The sequence below is a fragment of the Bubalus kerabau genome, chromosome 14 (assembly GCF_029407905.1).
Source record: "Bubalus kerabau isolate K-KA32 ecotype Philippines breed swamp buffalo chromosome 14, PCC_UOA_SB_1v2, whole genome shotgun sequence".
NCBI classification, from domain to species: Eukaryota; Metazoa; Chordata; class Mammalia; order Artiodactyla; family Bovidae; genus Bubalus; species Bubalus kerabau.
The window spans coordinates 10827072-10846089 of record NC_073637.1 but is presented as its reverse complement, the minus strand read 5'-3'; the positions used below and the strand labels follow the sequence as shown (position 1 = coordinate 10846089).

At 44.2% G+C, this 19018-nt stretch overlaps 1 protein-coding gene across 7 annotated transcripts in view; it reads right to left on the bottom strand.

The window, feature by feature from the left end:
* Positions 1-3766: 3766 nt before the first annotated feature.
* The window catches only part of DNAAF11 (dynein axonemal assembly factor 11), a 71600-nt gene continuing 56348 nt past the window's right edge, over positions 3767-19018 (bottom strand). For 6 of the 7 annotated variants that reach the window (XM_055545737.1, XM_055545740.1, XM_055545743.1 and 3 more), the window contains 2 exons: positions 10309-10394; positions 3768-4180 (listed from right to left, as the gene is read on the bottom strand). In XM_055545737.1, coding sequence (XP_055401712.1) covers positions 4003-4180; positions 10309-10394 — 264 coding nt within the window. In that variant the 3' untranslated portion in view covers positions 3768-4002. Of the gene's footprint in view, positions 4181-10308; positions 10395-19018 lie in introns of all 7 variants that reach the window. The other variant, XM_055545736.1, reaches the window with a different exon arrangement.

Below are 19018 nucleotides of genomic sequence, written 5' to 3'. Positions count from 1 at the left end.
AATTGGAAATTTTGTCAAAAATGATTTTAAAAGAATCCTATTTTAACAACTTGCTACACTATTTTAGGGCCAGTCCCTTGACCTTTGGGAGTCTCAGTTGTTAATACTGTAAAATGGGGACTTCCTGGTGGCGCAGTGGATGAGAGTCTGCCTGCCAATGCAGAGCACACAGGTTTGACCCCTGGTCTGGGAAGATTCCACGTGCTGGGAAGCAACTAAGCTCGTACACCATAACTACTACATCCGAGCTCTGTGAGCCATGACTATGCAGTCCACGCGCCCGAGAGCCTGGGCTCCACAACGAGAAGCCACCCATGAGAAGCCACCCCTAGAAGCCCACACACCACAACGAGCAGTAGCTCCCACTCTGCAACTAGAGGAAGCCTGCACACAGCAACAAAGACCCAGCGCAACCAAAATAAATAAATTAAAAAAAACAAAACCCTGTAAAACATGAGAGTGAGTGCCAAGGTGTTCATTCAGTCTCCTAGTACACAGATGTCCCTCGTTTTTATGCCAGTTTGCTTTTATGAAAGACCTATGGTAGTATGTTTTCTCTAAATGAAAGAAATCAGGATGATTTTGGCTTTCACGAGAAAAGGTGAAGAGCAACCACTGTGTTCAGCGTCTCTCTTCCAGTGATCTGCCATGTAGAGTGGCAGTGAGAGAAGCCCTGCCGCCAAGCTTCTTCCCCAGGAACCACACTCAGCATCTCTGCATCCAGCCGCCAGGGCTGTGAACCGTGTCTGTGAGCATCTGTGCTTTATCTCGACGTCAGGCCATTGCTTCTTCGCCTTACACCACTTTGGTTTGTACGAGGTTTCGTTATTTTTGAACAAAGCCCGTTCAGTTCCTTCGTATTTCCTCTAAATTCTGCTTGAAAATGGACTTTGTGTGCCTTTAGATTTTGCAGCTAAAAGGCACGAGCTGATGATACTTTTGGCATTCTACTTGGAAATCTCTGTCACTAACCCCAGTAAGTCATCCGGGACATTTTTCCATGTTACCCCCAGGCAACAGTTTTGCTAAACTTTCTCTACAGAAGGAAGGTCTCCTTTGTTCGAGCACCAAAGAGCATTTTCCTCTTTCCACTGACAGCCACCTGGAAGTGAGTTTCTGTCATCGGCCACAGAGGGGTGCTGCTCAGCTCCTCCTAGAGAGAATCAGCCACGTGGAGGGCAAAGAGCCCGCAGCCTCCAGCTGCAGCACCTTCAGGACCTACTCCAGCTCTCCAGCTCTGGCCACCTCCCTCTCCCTGGCTTCCCTGCAACCACAAAACATGGCAGGGGCTGCCGGGCACAGCCATTTCTGTCCAGCATGCCTGTCTTCCTTCCATGGGCCGTCTTGCCCTGGAGCTGCCAGCTGGGTTGGCTGAGACGTTCTCAGCGCTGCATTGCAGTATGAGGCTCCGTTTAGCCAATCCTCCTCCATCCTCACCCTTCCTCATTTTACGGATGTCAAGCCTGTATCTAAAACCTAAAGTCTTAAGCCTTTCCTACTCCAGCTCCCTCTCTTCAGCATTCTAAGCCATTACCCTCAATAAATCTCTCACACTTCTGACTCTCTTGGTGTCTGCTTCCTGGAGGGAGCCAACTGTCACAAACCTCCTCAAGATCCTTCTAGCTTCTGACCGCCTCAAGCAATGACTGTAAGTCTTTGGTTTTAGTTATGGTAATGCGCTACTTCCAGGTGCCAAATCCGGTTCCGGTAGCTATTGCTGCAGGACAAACTCTCCCTGTGTCTATAGGGTGACAACAACCATTTTATTTCGCTCACAGTGTTGTGGGTCAGAGTTTAGGAGCACATCTGGGCCATTCTTACTTTGGCTTGTCTCACGCAGTTGCAGCCAGGACTGCACGTCAAAGATGGCCCACTCACAGGTCTGGTAGATGACGCCATCAGCTGAGAGTGCTTCTGGGGTTGTGGGCAGGAGGAACACCTACTGTGGCATCTCCAGCATGGCAGCTCCAGGGAAGCTGGACTTTTTACATGGCATCTGGATTCCCCCGGAGGGAATGTACCAAGAGACTCAAATGGCAGTGATATCGCCTTTTCTGATTTAGCCCTGAAAACTACGTTGTTATTGTTTAGCGGCTAAGTCACGTCCAACTCTTTGTGACCCCATGGACTGTAGCCCGCCAGAATCCTCTGTCCACAGGATTTCCCAAGCAAGAACACTGGAGTGGGTTGCCATCTCCTTATCCAGGGGAGCTTCCCCAACCCAGGGATCAAATCCATGTCTCCTGCATTTGCAGGTGGATTCTTTACCGCTGAGCCATCTGGGAAACCCTTGACAACCATGCAACATCATTTTATCATTATGCTACAGGTCGCAAGCAAGTCACTAAGGTTGGCCCATATTCAAGACGAGAGATCAGAGAATCCACCTCTTGATGGGAGGAGTGTCATACAATTTGCAGACATCCACAGTGACCGATTCGACAGTAGCAGAAACCAACAGTGAACTCCATACGTGGCACTATACCCCAGGGGACAGTCCACCAGCTGCTTTTGCCTGGCAGGTTGATTACACTGGAACATTTCCATCCATCGTGGAAGAAGCGGTACCTTGCTCTCACTGGAATATACATTTACTCTGAATATGAATCTGCCTTCCTTCCCTGTAGCACTTCTGCCAAAACCACCATCTGTGGGTTTACGTAATGGCAGCCATATTCACTGCCGCAGTACTTCCTGGAGCACCGCCTCTGACCAGGGGACTCGTTACCACAAATGAAGCATGCCCATGGAGCTGCATCTATGGAATTGACTGGACTCACCACGTTCATCATCACTCTGGAGCAGCTGGCCTGCTAGAACACTGAAGTGGCCTTTTGTGGACTCACCTACAGTGCCAACTGGGTGATAATACTTTGTGTGGGTGAGATAATGTTCCCAGGGATGAAGTATAGACTCTGAATTCCTATTCAACATGTGGTGCTGTTTCTCCCAGGGCCAAGGAGCATGGATCTGGGATCAGGGATCAAAATGCGAGAGGTTCCTCTCACTAACACCCCTAATGATTAACAGGCCACTTTTACTCCTGTTTCTGCAATTCTGGGCTCTGCTGGTTTAGAAGCATTGGTTCTGGAGGCAAGAGCACTTCCACTTCTTCTGACTGCAGGCTTTGTCACCACCTGATGTGGCACATGTGTGCATATTTCACTGCCTTGTTACCACCGACTCTGTGAGAACACAGCAGGTCCCAGGACTCAGTAGCCACTTATGTATTTGTTGATTTGTGTGTGTGTACTGTGGGGAAGAGGGGAGAGGGGTTGGGGGAGGAGTCTGGTTTAAATGCTAGTAAGTCATGATCAGAGTAATGACAGTTTTCCTATATTGCATCTGGAATACTGAGTTAATAATATTCTAGATAAAGCTGCTGCTAAGTCACTTCAGTCGTGTCCGACTCTGTGCGACCCCATAGACAGCAGCCCACCAAGCTCACCCGTCCCTGGGATTCTCCAGGCAGGAACACTGGAGTGGGTTGCCATTTCCTTCTCCAATGCATGAAAGTGAAAAGTGAAAGTGAAGTCGTTCAGTCATATCCGACTCTTAGCGGCCCCATGGACTGCAGCCCACCAGGCTCCTCTGCCCATGGGATTTTCCAGGCAAGAGTACTGGAGTGGGGTGCCATTGCCTTCTCCTAGATAAAACAGAGGTACCAGTTTAATGATCAGTGCTTGCTTTAACCCTTGACTTCATCTATCTGCCCAGGTCCATGGTTCTGGGATTTACAATCAGCATGTTTCTATAATCTTTCTATGATTTACTAAACATTTTAACCAACCAATGCTTTATTACAAAAAAATTATACAGCATTTTGAAGGTACACGTTTTAATTGTAAACTGGTTTTAGAATATTAATGTACTAAGTAGAAGCTAATGCATTGGAGTACTAATACTGAAAATAACTGTGTCTACCCCGTAAATCATACATACACACTCTCTGTATGGAGCAAATCTGGGTCTGGCAGGTCACAGGCAGTGTGGCCTGAGATTTCAAATCAAAGGAGGCACTTCAGGATTATCTTCAAAGTCGGGATCTTCCTCACTTGGTATAATTTTGGGTTCAGTGCGAACTTTTCTGGGCATGTGTTTTTTCTCCTGAACTATGTTGGCCACATCAGGGATGGAATGCTTGCTGGGGTCTACTTCTAGTCTCTCCATTTGCTGGCTTCTAGAACAACAAAAAGGGCAAAGGAAACAGAGATATCATTTTGAAATAAATTTCAAGTAGATTCCACTCATTCATTCATTTGTTTGGCAAACATCAGCAAGTACTCTCCCTGGAGTATAGGCGACTGCTCCTGGATTCAAGTGGCTTAAAGCCTTGTAGAAGCAGGAGTCAACCCTTGAAGAAATAAAGAGTTAAAGGGTGCTGCAGGGCCATGCTAACACACAGGCAGGTTGAGGACAGGACAGTTGGCAGACTGCTTACCTAAGACTTTTTTGATAACTGAAATGATACGGTAGGCCAAGTCCCACAGCCAGGAGCAATAATAGAATCACATCTGGCAGGTTTCACTCCTGAATGGAGCTAATCAGGCTCCTAAGACCCTGCTGCTTCAGCCAATCCAGCCTGCTGCAGTTAGCGTGCTCAGTCACTCAGTTGTGTTTGACTCTTTGCAACCCTTTGGATGGTAGCCCACCAGGCTCCTCTGTCCATGGGATTTTCCAGGCAAGAATACTGGAGTAGATTGCCATTTCCTCCTCCAGAGGACCTTCCTGATCCAGGGATTGAACCCATATCTCCCTGATCTCCTGTATTTCAGGTGGTTCTTTTTTTTTAATTTATTTTAATTGAAGGCTAATTACAATATTGTAGTGGTTTTTGTTATACATTGACACGAATCAGCCATGAGTGTACATGTGTCCCCCATCCTGAACCCTGCTCCCTCCTCCCTCCCCATCCCATCCCCCAGGGTTGTCCCAGTGTGCGGGCTTTGAGTGCAGGCGGGTTCTTTACTGCTGAGCCATCGAGGAAGCCCATGGTTTGGCAGGGACATTCATACTACAAGTTCAGGTGCATGCCAAGCTTAGCCCACAGCTCTTTCCCTCCTGTGGGGACCTGCACTCAGTGCTCGTGGCGACAGCTGGAGTGAAAGGGAACCTGGAAGCCCCTCTGCTGGCCAAGGAATCCCGTGATCACTGTCATATCGAAAACTCGAAATGATACAGTCCCAGGGCCATTTTTCTGGCCATTTCCATTCCATAGGCTTGGAGTTGGACCCAGTAAGCTGTAATTATGTCAAGTTCCCCCCATGATGTGGATGACTTTGAAATAATTTTGGAATCACGGTACTAATCATTCATTCAGTTATTTGACAGATATACATTAAGAGCCTACAGCACTCAAGTAGCTGTGCTAGACATTAGCAAATCCATGGTCTGTGCAAACAGACAAGGTTCCTGGGAATATCTAGGGGCACAGAGTAGCGCTCAATAGGAAAGTTATCTCGTCCTCATGTAACTGTCTCGCTGTCCATCTGTTCCCCCTGTCAGACTGGCATCTTTGAAGCAAAGATTTTGTCTCTTTCACCTTATATCTTTGGCATACAGCTTCACTGAATAAATAGCTGTTGCATAAGTAGAAAAAATTCACTACTGTGGAATACTGAAATTAAATAAGTAATTAGCTCTGACCTATGTGGTTCAGACCATAAAGAATCTGCCTGCAGTGTAGGAGACCCAGGTTTGATCCCTGGGTCAGGAAGGTCCCTGACCAGAGGAGGTTGGGGAGGAGGGAATAGCTACCCACTCCAGTATTCTAGCCTGGAAAATTCCATGGACAGAGAAGCCTGGGCATTATAGTCCATGAGGTTGTGAAGAGTCAGATGTAACTGAGCAACTAACCCTTTCAGTTAAAGAAAATCACAGTCTACTCCAGGAGTTCCAAACCCACGTCCTCCGGCCAAATTCCTGCAGCAGACACAACCTGGTGGGGAAGGGAGGTTCGATTTTCTCTGGAAAGTGTAAATTCTTTTTCTCTTGCAACCCTTCCTCGTCACGTCTGTAGTCTGCTCAGGCCTTAAAAGGATCTGACTTTTTGATTCCTTTGTACTTTGGCTGGGCTTCCCTGGTAGCTCCAATGGTAAAGAAGCTGCCTGCAATGCGGGAGACCCAGGTTCAGTCCCTGGGTTGGAAGTATTTTGATTAATATATCTGGACCTGCTGAAGAAAAACACAAATTGGATTTTAAAATGGCATTTTCTGAAGTCCCAGATTATACACTATAAACTATGCAGGGAGTTTCAGTTTTCAAAGACTTACATTACAGTCATTATTAACTATAGCTCTACTTCTTAATTATTCTGTTCTTATTTAACAGGCTGTGATATCTATGGCTTAATTAAGTAAATATCTAAATTCATCTATGATAATTATGTTGTCCTTGACTTTGAAGAAAAGCAACCCATCTCTATTCTGGGCATATCTCTTGGGCTATAGTTTCTGGATCACAGTAATAAACAGTGAACTTAGTATTCGGTTATCTGCAGCGCCCCAACTTCAGATGTTCTGAGGAACAGTTTGTGTGCAGGGTTTTAATTACTCACGAATCCCTGGGGGTAATAAGCAGTGAACAGCAAGGCCTGGGGCACTCAAGGACCACACTCATCCTCAAAATAAAGAGGAGAGGGAATTTTTCCCCCTGCTGCTGCCCGCCTCACATTGAGGCCTGAAGAGACAGATGCCCGCTGCAGGTTTTACCCGTCACCTGACTGTCAGATCAGAACCTCTGGCACCTAGTAAGAACAGGTGGAAGACGGCATGAATAAATGTATTATTATGGAAGAATGCAAGAAAAAAAGAAAATGTCTAAAACCAGTAGGTGTAAACCACATCAAAGATTGAGTCCTCTATTAAAGAATACAAGGCTTTTCAGGGCAGTGAAACTACTGTGCGTGACCCTATAGAAGTGGACGCACGTCATTCTTTACTCGTTGCTTAGTTGCTCAGTCATGTCTGACTCTTTGTGCCTCTAGACTGTAGCCTGCCAGGCTCCTGTCCATGGGATTTCGCAGGCAGGAATAGTGGGGTGGGTTGCTACTTCCTTCTCCAGGGGATCTCCTCAACCCACGGGTTGAACCCACGTCTCCTGCATCTCTTGCATTGGCAGGTGGATTCTTTACTGCTGAGCCACCTGGGAAGCTGTTACATATTTGTCGAAATCCAAAGAACACACAGCACCAAGACTGAGCTCTTATGCAAATTTTGGATGTGGGTGATAATGATGCAGGAAGGCAGCTTCATCAGTTGTAACAAACCTTCTCCTCTGGTAGAGGGTGTGGATAATGAAGGAGGCTATGCACCTGTAGGGAAAGCAGGTATTTGGGAAATCTCTGTGCCTTTTACTTGATTTTGCTGTGAACCTAAGACTGGGCTAAAAGTCCATTAAAAAAAAAGACACCATGAGGAGAGTAAGAAGGCAAGCCCAAGAATGGGCCACATTTTATAATCCTGGATCCACCACTCACTTATCAATTTTGCGACCTTGGGCAAATGACCCCATCTCTATGAACTTCGCTGTCTTAGGAATAGGAGGAGGACTTATTTGTATTTATTTTGAAGATTAAAGATAAAGCACAGCATCACACAGCACAGTGCAGGCGCTTAGTACTCAATAAAGCCATTTTTGAGGAAGTCGTCACAGGACCACAAGGGTTCACTGGGTCCGTGACCTTCTCCCCAGACACGATCCCATCTGGTCCAATGAACAAAACCCTCCTCCCCTCAATCTACTCGCTCCACTAACTCTGTCTCCACAGCATAAGGAAGGGACCACCCAGGCTGAGAGGGGGTTGAGGGGCCTGTTCTGACCCCCGGCCCCCAGTGTCCTGCCCCTTGGAGGCCTTTCCCCCAAACCAACAAGCTGTCTGACCTCATGACCACGTGCAGCCTTTTTAGGTGGCTGTTTGGGTCATGCGTTGCCCAATCAGAGGCTGATATAATGGGAATAATGAATTCTGTCAATGATTCAAGAGCACCACTAACAACCTTCCCATAGATGTATCCTGAGCAGACATGAGGTGATCCTTTCTCAGTAACAAAAATGAAAAAGAAAGGCTTTGTGAAAATACTGCAGGAGTTCCTTCTATAAACAACTGTGCTAAGATGTTTCTAATCATGAAGCATAATCACGGTGATGACAGTTAGCCTGGAGTCTTGAAAACCAGCTCCAAACTGTTGACAATGACTTGGTTTCCAATCCCTGTGATTCCTCACAAATTAGATTCAGATTTTTTACAAGTATGGATGCTGCTGGGGCTTAATTATGACCATGAAGATTCACAGGAGTCCTAATACCCTTGAATCTCTTTAAATGATGAGATGATTAGAGAGCATCACTGATTCAAAATGAATTTGAGCAAACTCCGGGAGATGGTGGAGGACAGTGGAACCTGGAGTGCTGCAGTCCATGGGGTCACAAAGAGTCAGACACGACTTAGCAACTGAACAACAATGATCTGAAATGGAAATTAATAAGCTGGGAAGCATGAGAGTGGCTTCCCAAGGTTAAAAACAGCAACCTGCTTTTCAGAAGGAATTCAGCTCCATACCTGTTGTTTAAACAAATCGCATGTTTGAAAACCTCTACAAAACTTTGACAGTTGTCTTTGAATATGAGAATGCCTGACTGCTTGTATTATGCAAGACATAAATACAGCTTCTGCTCAGGTATTTTTATAGTGATAATTCTGGCATATACATTTGTATCACAAAGATAGTTTGCCTGGGTCCAAAATAGACTTTGCCATCTGGATGGTACGAGTCTGGAAATCTTGAAAAGGAGAAGGAAAGTTGAAAGAGCTGAGATGTTCATTCCAAGGATGAATTGAGAAGGAATGAGAGCTTTGTTCGAAATGCTCTAAGGATTGTCACCACTTGTGGGGGGCGGGCATTGTTCTGAGGGTCTCTAGGGGCAGAGCTAGAACCTTCAGTTGGGAATCTTTAGGCTTTCTGACATTGGGGAATATTGTTGTTGTTCACTCAGTCATGTCCGACTCTTTACGACTCCATGGACTGCAGCACGCCAGACTTCCCTGTTCTTCACCATCTCTTGGAGCTTGCTCAAACTCATGTCCATTGAGTTGATAATGCCATCCAACCATCTCATCCTCTGTCGCCCCCTTCTCCTCCTGCCTTTAGTCTTTTCTTTTCCAATGAGTTGGCTCTTTTCATCAGGTGGCCCAAGTCTTAGAGTTTCAGCTTCAGCATCAGTCCTTCCAATGAATATTCAGGGTTGATTTCCTTTAGGATTGCCTGGTTTGATCTCCTGGCTCTCCAAGGGACTCTCAAGAGTCTTCTCCAACATCACAGTTTGAAAGCATCAGTTCTTGGGCACTCAGCCTTCTTTATGGTCCAACTTTCACATGACTACTAGAAATTCTCCTGAGAGGGTGAGGGTCCTGTAGGGAAGGAAGCTTAAGCCAAGGCAGGAAGATGATCTATGATTGACAGGAGGGCACACACGGGGTCTCTCAGTGTTTGCAGCCCTGAGAGTTCTGGATGCTATGACAGGCCAGGGGGGTCATAAAAGAGAGGCAATGTGAGCAGAGCGCTCAGCAGCACTCAGCAGAGTCCTCGCAATGAATCACAGCTGCATGGCCTCCGGACAATCCAAATGCCTCCCTCCCTCATATTCCTTGTCTGCAAACTGAGGATAAAACTTGTGAGGATTAAATGCGTTGCTATGCCATTCTGAAGGAGATCAGCCCTGGGATTTCTTTGGAAGGAATGATGCTAAAGTTGAAACTCCAGTCCTTTGGCCACCTCATGCGAAGAGTTGACTCATTGGAAAAGACTCTGATGCTGGGAGGGATTGGGGGCAAGAGGAGAAGGGGACGACAGAGGATGAGATGGCTGGATGGCATCACTGACTCGATGGACGTGAGTCTCAGTGAACTCCAGGAGTTGGTGATGGACAGGGAGGCCTGGCGTGCTGGGATTCATGGGGTCGCAAAGAGTCGGACACGACTGAGCGACTGAACTAATCTGATCTGATGGGTAAAGCACATAGACTGGCCTCATAGGAAGCAAGTGCCTGGTCAATGTAGCTGTCAGTGGTATAGATGTTGCCACTTCTATTAGTATCATGGGAAATAGGAACCTAGACATGCACAGATCCGTGTCTGAGCCCTACAAATCAAGAGCTGAAGTTTGGGGAATAAACGTTCAGGGTATGAATCCTTTCTAAACGTGCAGGCACTGTACCTGGTGGGCAGGTGCATTCTAGCCACCAAAAGACAATGGAGAGAACTCTAAACAAAGCTAAAGGTGGGTGGTGGGGGTGGGCGGGGATGGCACCTCTTGCTTGTCTGCTCTCTGCTGCTGTCCGGCGTGCTTTTCACGGGCCTTGATGTTCTCTGACAGCCTATGATTACTTCGCCCACCTGAAAATAAAAGCACAGCACAGTCCGTGATACATTCTGTCTGATACATCTTCAGAAGTATACACTATATGTTTCCCAAATGCAAAAACACTTAAACTTTCACTGCATATTCCATGAAAGACTCTGACTTTAAGCCCCTACATGCAGACGAGAAAGGTACAGTAGTCCCCCCTATCCCTGGGGATACATTACAAGACTCCCAGGGCGTGCCTGAGACCACAGATAGTAAGATCCCCTGCTGGAGGAAACGGCAACACACTCTAGCACACTCTAGTATTCTTGCCTGGAGAATTCCACGGACGGAGGAGCCTGGTGGGCTACAGTCCACAGAGTCAGACCCAACTGAGCATGCGCACACACACACACAGCCACACCAGACCCTACACAGGGTATGTTTGCTTTTTCCTTTATGGATATACCTGTGATGCAGTTTAATTTATAAATTAGGCACAGTGAGATACTAAAAACAATAACTAGTAATAAAATTGGACAATTATAACAACATATTGTATGTTACACAGTTGTAGAAATTTAATACCTTTTCCATCTTAACTAAGCACCTCTCATGCAAGGTGGCCGTAATTTTTGCAGTTTGAGGTACAACAGCAAAACTAGCAGAGTTCTTCTTCCTTCTTCATAATTTCATGGATAGAAGATTCATTCTTACCCTAGATCTTAGCAATCTCAGAATATGGGGTTTTTTTCCTTTCCTTATTAAGTCGGGAACTTTTACCTTTTCACTTAAAGGAAGCACCTGAAAGCTTCTTTTTGGCATATCTGAGCTGCCAGCATCACTAGTCTTGCACTCTGAGACCATTATTACATAAAATAGGGGTGGCCTGAACCCAAGCACAGCTGACCTGATAACCAAGGCAGATACTGACTCAGGAATGAGCGGGATTATTTTTGACATCCTGGGTGGGACGGAGCGAGATGGTGCGAGATTTCATCATGCTGCTCAGAATGGCCCACAATTTTAAACTTATGAATTATTTCTGGAATTTTCCATTTAATATTTTAGAAATGGTTGACCGTGCATAACTGAAACCGAGGACAGGGAAACCTTGGATAAGGGGGGGAACTACTTAGACCACAAATTCTAACTATTCATGTTAGTCTTGCAAAGCTACAGGCTACACTTCATTTGCCCAAGGTCAAGCAGGGGGACACAGTAAATTCATTCATTTGACAAATGTTTTCTGAGAGCCAACCCCATGCATGCCAGACACTTCTGGGGGTGTTGAGGACATGGGGGTGACAGAGACACTGCCTTTGAGGAGCTCCCAGTGAATGTGCTGTGGACGAAAATGGTCTGAGCTGGAAGCTCACTGGACCCCGCCTCCTTCCACTGTAAAGTGAGGGAATGAGATAAAATCAGTCGCAAGGGACTCTTCTCCATCTGAAAAATTCTGTAGTTCCATTATCTTTTAAACTGAATAAGCTCAGGGCTAAGCATGTTAAGGTCTCAAAAAATATGACTGAGTGACTTAATTCAACAAACTTGCAGTAGAGAGCATTCAGACCCAGCACCTTCCCTTAGGAAGCTCAGAGACAGAAGAGTGTTGTCGGAGGAGGGTGGGAAGAGGAGGAGGCCACCTGCTGGGCACATACCCACCTGAGCTGGCTGTGTATGTGTTTTATTTAGCCCCCACCTGCCAATCTTCCTATGAGACAGGGATTACTGGTAGGCAGAGAGGGAAAAAAGAAACAAGTCAAAACTCTCCTTGGTCCCCTGACCAAGGTGGGGGACTTCCACCCTTCCTTTTCAAGGAAGAGGGAGATCTGGAGTGGGTGTACATTCCTCTCTCCTCCACCCTCACCAGCTCCTTCTCTCGGATGACGGGATGCTTCATTTAGTTGCCACATCTCACGGGAGGGCAGGGTCACTCCTCTGAAAGGCAGGCATGCTGGACTAATTATCTGTATTTGGGGAGGGAGTTAGGGACCCCAGGTTAGCCTCAACCCTCAACCAGATTCTCCAATCCAATCCTTACTAGACCTTTGCACTGGTGTACTGAACACTGAATCAAACTGATAGATGGGGTCGTGTGTTTCCCATCTGACTAGTGATTCTTGGCTGCATGAGCCACATTGGTCAGAACACCAGAAAGCCCAGCCCATTGTTCATCATATGTGTGCTTCAATACATGGATGATGAATGAACAAATGAAGCAATGCATCCTAGTCTGGGGGCTGTAGCATCAAACTCAGGGAGGTGAGTGTTCTTATTGTCCTTGATGGTAATCCATCTCCTTGGGTTGTATAACGGTTCAGTTCAGTTCAATCTCTCAGTTGTGTCCAACTCTTGTGACCGCATGGACTGCAGCATGTCAGGCTTCCCTGTCCATCACTAACTCCCAGAGCTTGCTCAAACTCATGTCCATTGAGCCAGTGATGCCATCCAACCTCTGCCGTCCCCTTCTCTTCCTGCCTGGCACCGGGGTCTTTTCCAATGAATTGGCTCTTTGCATCAGGTGGCCACAGTATTGGAGCTTCAGCTTCAGTATCAGTCCTTCCAATGAATATTCAGGACTTATTTCCTTTAGGATTGACTAGTTTGATCTCCTTGCAGTTCAAGGGACTCTCGAGTATTCTTCAACACCATAGTTCAAAAGCATCAATTCTTCGGTGCTCAGCTTTCTTTATAGTCCAACTCTCACATCCATACATGACTACTGAAAAAACCATAGCTTTGACTAGATGGACCTTTGTTAGCAAAGTAATGTTTCTGCTTTTTAATATGCTGTCTAGGTTGGTCATAGTTTTTCTTACAAAGAGCAAGTGTCTTTTAATTTCATGGTGGTATATAGACCAGTTGTTTTTTTTTTTTTTGATAGTGTGGTTGTATATTTTTCTATCATATTTTATAAAAATTCAATTTGTGTATGTATGATTTACTTCAGCCCCGTTCCCATAGACCTCATGGGAGGGCCTATGTGCAATGCAGAAATAAAAGATCTGCTTAAATTCCACCCTTTCATTATACGTATTGAACATCCCACTAGGGAAAATATACCTTCAAGCATCACTGATGGTTTGTGTGATGGGCAGACTTTTGCTGAGACTTCAAAAGAGAGGAAAATAACAACAACAACGAGAGATGCATGTTCCAAACACAGGAAATTACAAGGCTGGAAGAGTTTATTCTAAAACATTTTTAAAAAAGGTGTATTCTGCATAGCAAAAACTTGTAGAAGAAAACCACGGAAGATCCAACAACAAAAGCCGCCAATGCAGTGTTCACTAAATAATTAGATGAGGTGACTCATGCAAATGTTTGCCCAATGCAGCAGGTTTTTATTATCATCAAATGTGATTTGTTTTGGAGAAAGCTAATCTTAAAATGGTGTATTTCTTATGTTTTAAAGTCTACTTCTTGCCAATTGAATTGTTTTCCATTCATTTCTTGCTGGCCCATGATATATTTTCAAATGTTCATGTGGCAGAGTAGACATGTTTATACTATTTTAATGTGAAAACTTTTTTTTTCTTTTCTCTAATTGAATTAGTGTAATGGATACAAACATTTCCCCTGTGTTCCTGGCCGATCCTTAAAGAAATGGAAATACTTTTCAGTTTCTATTGATGCCAGTTCGGGTTCATTAAGGGGTTTCCCAGGTGGCTCAGTGGTAAGGAATCTGCCTGCCAATGCAGGAGACTTGCAGTTCAACCCCTGGGTCAGGAAGATCCCCTGGAAAAGGAAATGGCAACCCGCTCCAGTATTCTCGCCTGGGAAAATCACATGGACAGAGGAGCCTGACAGGCTGCAGTCCATGGGGTCATAGAGTCAGACACGACTGAAGCAACTGAGCATACACACACTGGTTTACTAAGCCACAATAATGTCAAATAAGAGGGCAAAGAAGGAGTTGAGGAGACTAAACAAAGATGCTTCCCAGCAAGGGGAACAGAAGAGGTTGTAGGTGTTGGGGTAATGAGAACTGGCACCTTCTTCCTGGGATGGGGGGCAGCAGACCCTCCCTCTGAGAGGCAGGGTGGCAGCGTGTGGAGGAGCAGCTCTGCCCGGGAGAATGCCCTCTAATGATGGGCATGTTCCAGGCTGACCCTGGAGCAGTTGAATACTTGAGGTATGATTAGTGTAACCAAGACATTAAAGTGTTCACTTTATTTCATCTTTAATGTTAATTTCTACTGACCAAGCCAGAGTGAGCCCCAAATCCAACTGTGAGCTGCTCAACTCTTCTATAGGAGTGAAGGTCATCTACCCATACCAGTTACCCCTAATTTATCTGTGGGCCTTGACCACACGGCCTATTCAGTTCTGGAACTCTCTGCTCCTTCCTTGACATGCCTGGGGCCTGGCACTGAGTGTGAGAACCCAGAGCCTGTGTTTCAGTCTCTCTGGTCAACGTGGGGTATAAGATTGCTCCCTTAGCCTGACTCAGGACGACTCCAAAGAACCAGGTGAGCCTCAGAGCTCACTGTGGCATCAGCTGGGGCCTCTGGCAGGCCAGCATCACCCATCAGCTTCTCCCTCTTCCCAATCCTGGATCCTCCCCTCCCACAGGAGTGGATCCCTAGGCTGCTCCCTAACAAACATTTTGCATGAGAATCTCTGTCTCGGAGTCTGCTTCCTGCGGAGCAGTGGCACCTGAGCACTTAAAAAACTTTTTTTCAAGTACATCAAATGAAACCAGTGTTTGTTAAAATTCATGAAAATGTCAACTTTAAGAATAAAAGCTTTGGAGCCAAAAGCACAGGTTTTGTATTGCTTTGTGCTATAAATGCACTAATCAGAATGGGAGCATATGCATAATTAGAGTCTTAAAGTACCCCCGTTTCTAACACTGTTATTTGTCCCATAATAATAAGCTCAGACAGAGATTCTCTGTGTTTATGGAAATGCAAATAGCATCACAAATTTGGAACTTTTCTTCATGGGAGTTTGCTGTGTACAGGAATCTCAATGTGTTGCTTATTTTAAAGATATTTTCAGCTCATTTAGTTTCACAGGTTCTTTTAAGTTTAAAAGTTAGGGGGAATTAAGAAATCAGCAGTGAGAAAAATATCAACACCAACACTCATATTAATACCAACATTCATCTTAACATCAATATTCATATGAATAGCAAGAAAAACTCTTCTGATAAGAGATCTAGTTTTTCCGGGTAGAGGACCGTGGGTTCAGAGGTCCAAGGTACTGAAATAGTGCAGTGTGGTTTCTCTCTCTGCAGCCCTAGTGCTACTTCCTCTCTAGAAAATGATGCTCATTAACTTCAAGCTTCTTACTCATTTGTACAAAGTGTGTTTAGGGATGACTAATGGAAAAGCTGTAAGAACCAAAATATGTCTAATAAATTACATAATGTGGCCCAACTGGCTTCCTGAATCCACAGAGGGAAATGTAATCAACAGCTTGGAAATCCAATTCTGAGACATGCACAAAGGCACAGATTAACATTTTAATAGTGTTACATATTTTTTTAAAAAATGATTTTTGATATGGATCATTTTTTAAAGTCTTTATGAATTTGTTACAGTACTTCTTCTGTTTTATGTCTTGGTTTTTTGGCTGCCAGGCATGTGGGATCGTAGCTTCCCAACCAAGGATCAAACTTTCACCCCGCATTGGAAGGCAAAGTCTTAACCACTGGATCAACAGGAAAGTCCCAATAGTGTTATACTATTTTAACTCACGTGTGTGTGCTAAGTCACTTCAGTCATGTCCGACTCTTTGTGACCCCATGGACTGTAGCCCACCAGGGTCCTCTGTCCATGGGATTTCCCAGGCAAGAATACTGGAATGTATTGCCATTTTCTTCTCCGGGGGATCTTCCCCACCCAGGGATCAAAACTGCATCTCCTGCAGGTAAATTCTTTACCACTGAGCCATCAGGGAGAACTTGTATTTTATATAATGTACAGTCTAATAAATACAATTAAATCTTTATTTTATACTATTTTTGTTACTACAGAATAATCTTTGTTCCATTAAATGCTTTTGTGCTTTAAATTTTATCATATCCAATATTAATTTTGTCATAACCACTCTAATTTTGCTAGAATTCAGCTAACACAGCTTTATTCATTCTTTTCTTTATATATTTCCTGTCTTTTAGAGTTTTATAAACAAGATGGAAGAGCCAGTTTTACAACCATTAACTTCCCTACAGATTTTCTGCATTTAATGTTTCCTTCCTCATGCTTTCTGATTCCATGTAACTATATTGACTTTTGTTTGCACTTAACTTCTGTAATGCTTTGTAATTTACATATTTTTATTTAATTCTACTCAACTTCCCTAAAAACATTTTATATTAAATATCAACATGAATAAACTAATATATATATTTGGGGGTTGTGAAATTAAAAGTATATATTAGTAGGCTCTCCCCATTCATACTTTTCCTCTTTTCAAGTTTTAATCTAATCTTTATAAATCAAATAACTGTCCTTTTTGTACCACCTACACCACTTCTTTCAAGGCAATAATGACTTTTTGAATCCTTCTGAAACATTACTCAAAATAATTAAAGCTATTCCTATAAGATTATGGACTTTGAGAATAATACTTTAGAGAGATGACTGTGTCTCAGGACTGACCCGTGGGTGAGGGAAGGTAATGGGTACAGGGGAACGGGTCCCACTGTGCCCTCATTACGTCCTCAGCTCAACGTGACACAGGAGGAAGATACCATAGCCTCGGTCCTCTGAGGTATCTAACTCAGTACTCGTCTCCCTTCTTCTTTGCATTTCTAAGACTCTACCCTACGTAGAGGGTAGAGCACTGCCTAGAGCACAGTGCGTGTGTGCTCAGTCGCTCAGTTGCGTCCGACTCTTTGAGACTCCATGGGCTGTAGCCTGTCAGGCTCCTCAGTCCATGGGATTCTCCAGGCAAGAATACTAGAGTGGGTTGCCATTTCCTCCTCCAGGGGATCCTCCTGACCCAGGGATCAAACCTGCGTCCCCTGCATTGGCAGGTGGATTCTTTACTACTGAGCCACCTGTAGGTACTTATTAACGTGTACAGAATATTTGAATAAGTGACGCATGGTTAGAACTAAGAGCAAAGACCCCTGGAGCTGCTTCTTCCTGCCTATTCTGTCTACAAATGAGGGAGAGGCAGGGGTGTTGTGGGCGGCAGCTTCTTGCATGCTGGCTCCTGTTGCGCTGGGTCCAACAGTGAAGGAGAGACTTAGGGAACCACAGAAGACCCCCATAGTTATGACTATGACAGTTGTCTCTGAGTTAGGAACATCATTTCAACTTTAAGCAGAAGAATGAGAAGCTAAGTCACTTAACAAGTGTCTGAGCTTGTTTGCAACTGGGACTTAGAAACTGAGGCAGAGGGCCAGTCTGGGTCAGTGGCTTCAACAAGGAGGAGACTGGAGGAAGGACCTCTCATTTATTTTTCGCTCCACAGCAATTTGCACTGTACTTTATTCATCTTGCTGTTGTTTAGTCACTAAGTCGTGTCCAGGTCTCTGTGTGTGACCCCATGGACTTCGAGCCCTGGGTCGGGAATATCCCTTGGAGAAGGAAATGGCAACCCACTCCAGTATCCTTGCCTGGGAAACCTTATGGACAGAGGAGCCTGGTGGCCTGGCTTTATATTTATACTAAGTGCTTAATAAATTTTTGATAAATTGAATAAATATTTTAATTGAGTCATTAAAAATTCATTGTCCAAAGTTTTTCAGAATTTTGCAGAACGTTTTCCATTTCGAGTTCTAGCACCTTATTTCCACACTGTGGCAAGCCAAACATGCTAAATACTTCCCTCATCTGATATTAATAACTTCCATATAATTTATTTATGGGTGCAGTATGTTTTTCCTCTGCTATCATTTTGCTTCAGTACACACATTTAACATCTTCACCCATGCCTCCTAAGTAGTTTCTAAAAATGTCTCTACTTTTTTTTCTTTATAAAACTTCCAAACTGTCTAAGCCCATTAGACACCAACCTGCCTTGACATAAGCCAGTTGTTTGATTTGGGGGGTTGAGCCAGTTACTGGGTGAGGTCCCTCACAACTGAAACAGATCATTATCTAGCAAAACACATCTCAACCTTAGAAGAAATGGACACTTGTATATTGTTCACTTTCTTATATATTTCTGGCATTCGTGTTAATCAATTATCTATAATATTGGCGTTGACCATTTAAATATGCAAAGTTCAAATTCCTAGCAAGGAATATCCTTAATATAAAACTTCAGGATCAATAAGACTTTTTAATTTTCCTCTGGCATTAGAGGAAGTTAACATATGTACCCAGATTTATTGTTGACATTTTAACAACTTCATGATTTGTTAACTGTGTTCTGATTGACTTCACTAAGAAAGGCACATAATTCACTGAGCCTGTTAAAAAAAGATTCCTTTAAAGAATACAAGCTACTTCTTTTTCTCTTTAAAAAGGTCATTAATCCTAATTAGAAAATATACAAATTACCATTGGTATATTATTTAAAAATCTTTGAACAGATAAAAATACCTGTATAAGTCAACTATTTTGACGTACCTTCTATCTCAAATAAAGACACCTGGCAGCAAAGAAAATTCAGATTTTTTAAAAACTTATCAGAAAAATAGGAAGGATAAGAGTATTGATTTTGATTCCAAAGATACCCAAGCTGTTTGAGGAAAAATTTTAAGGGT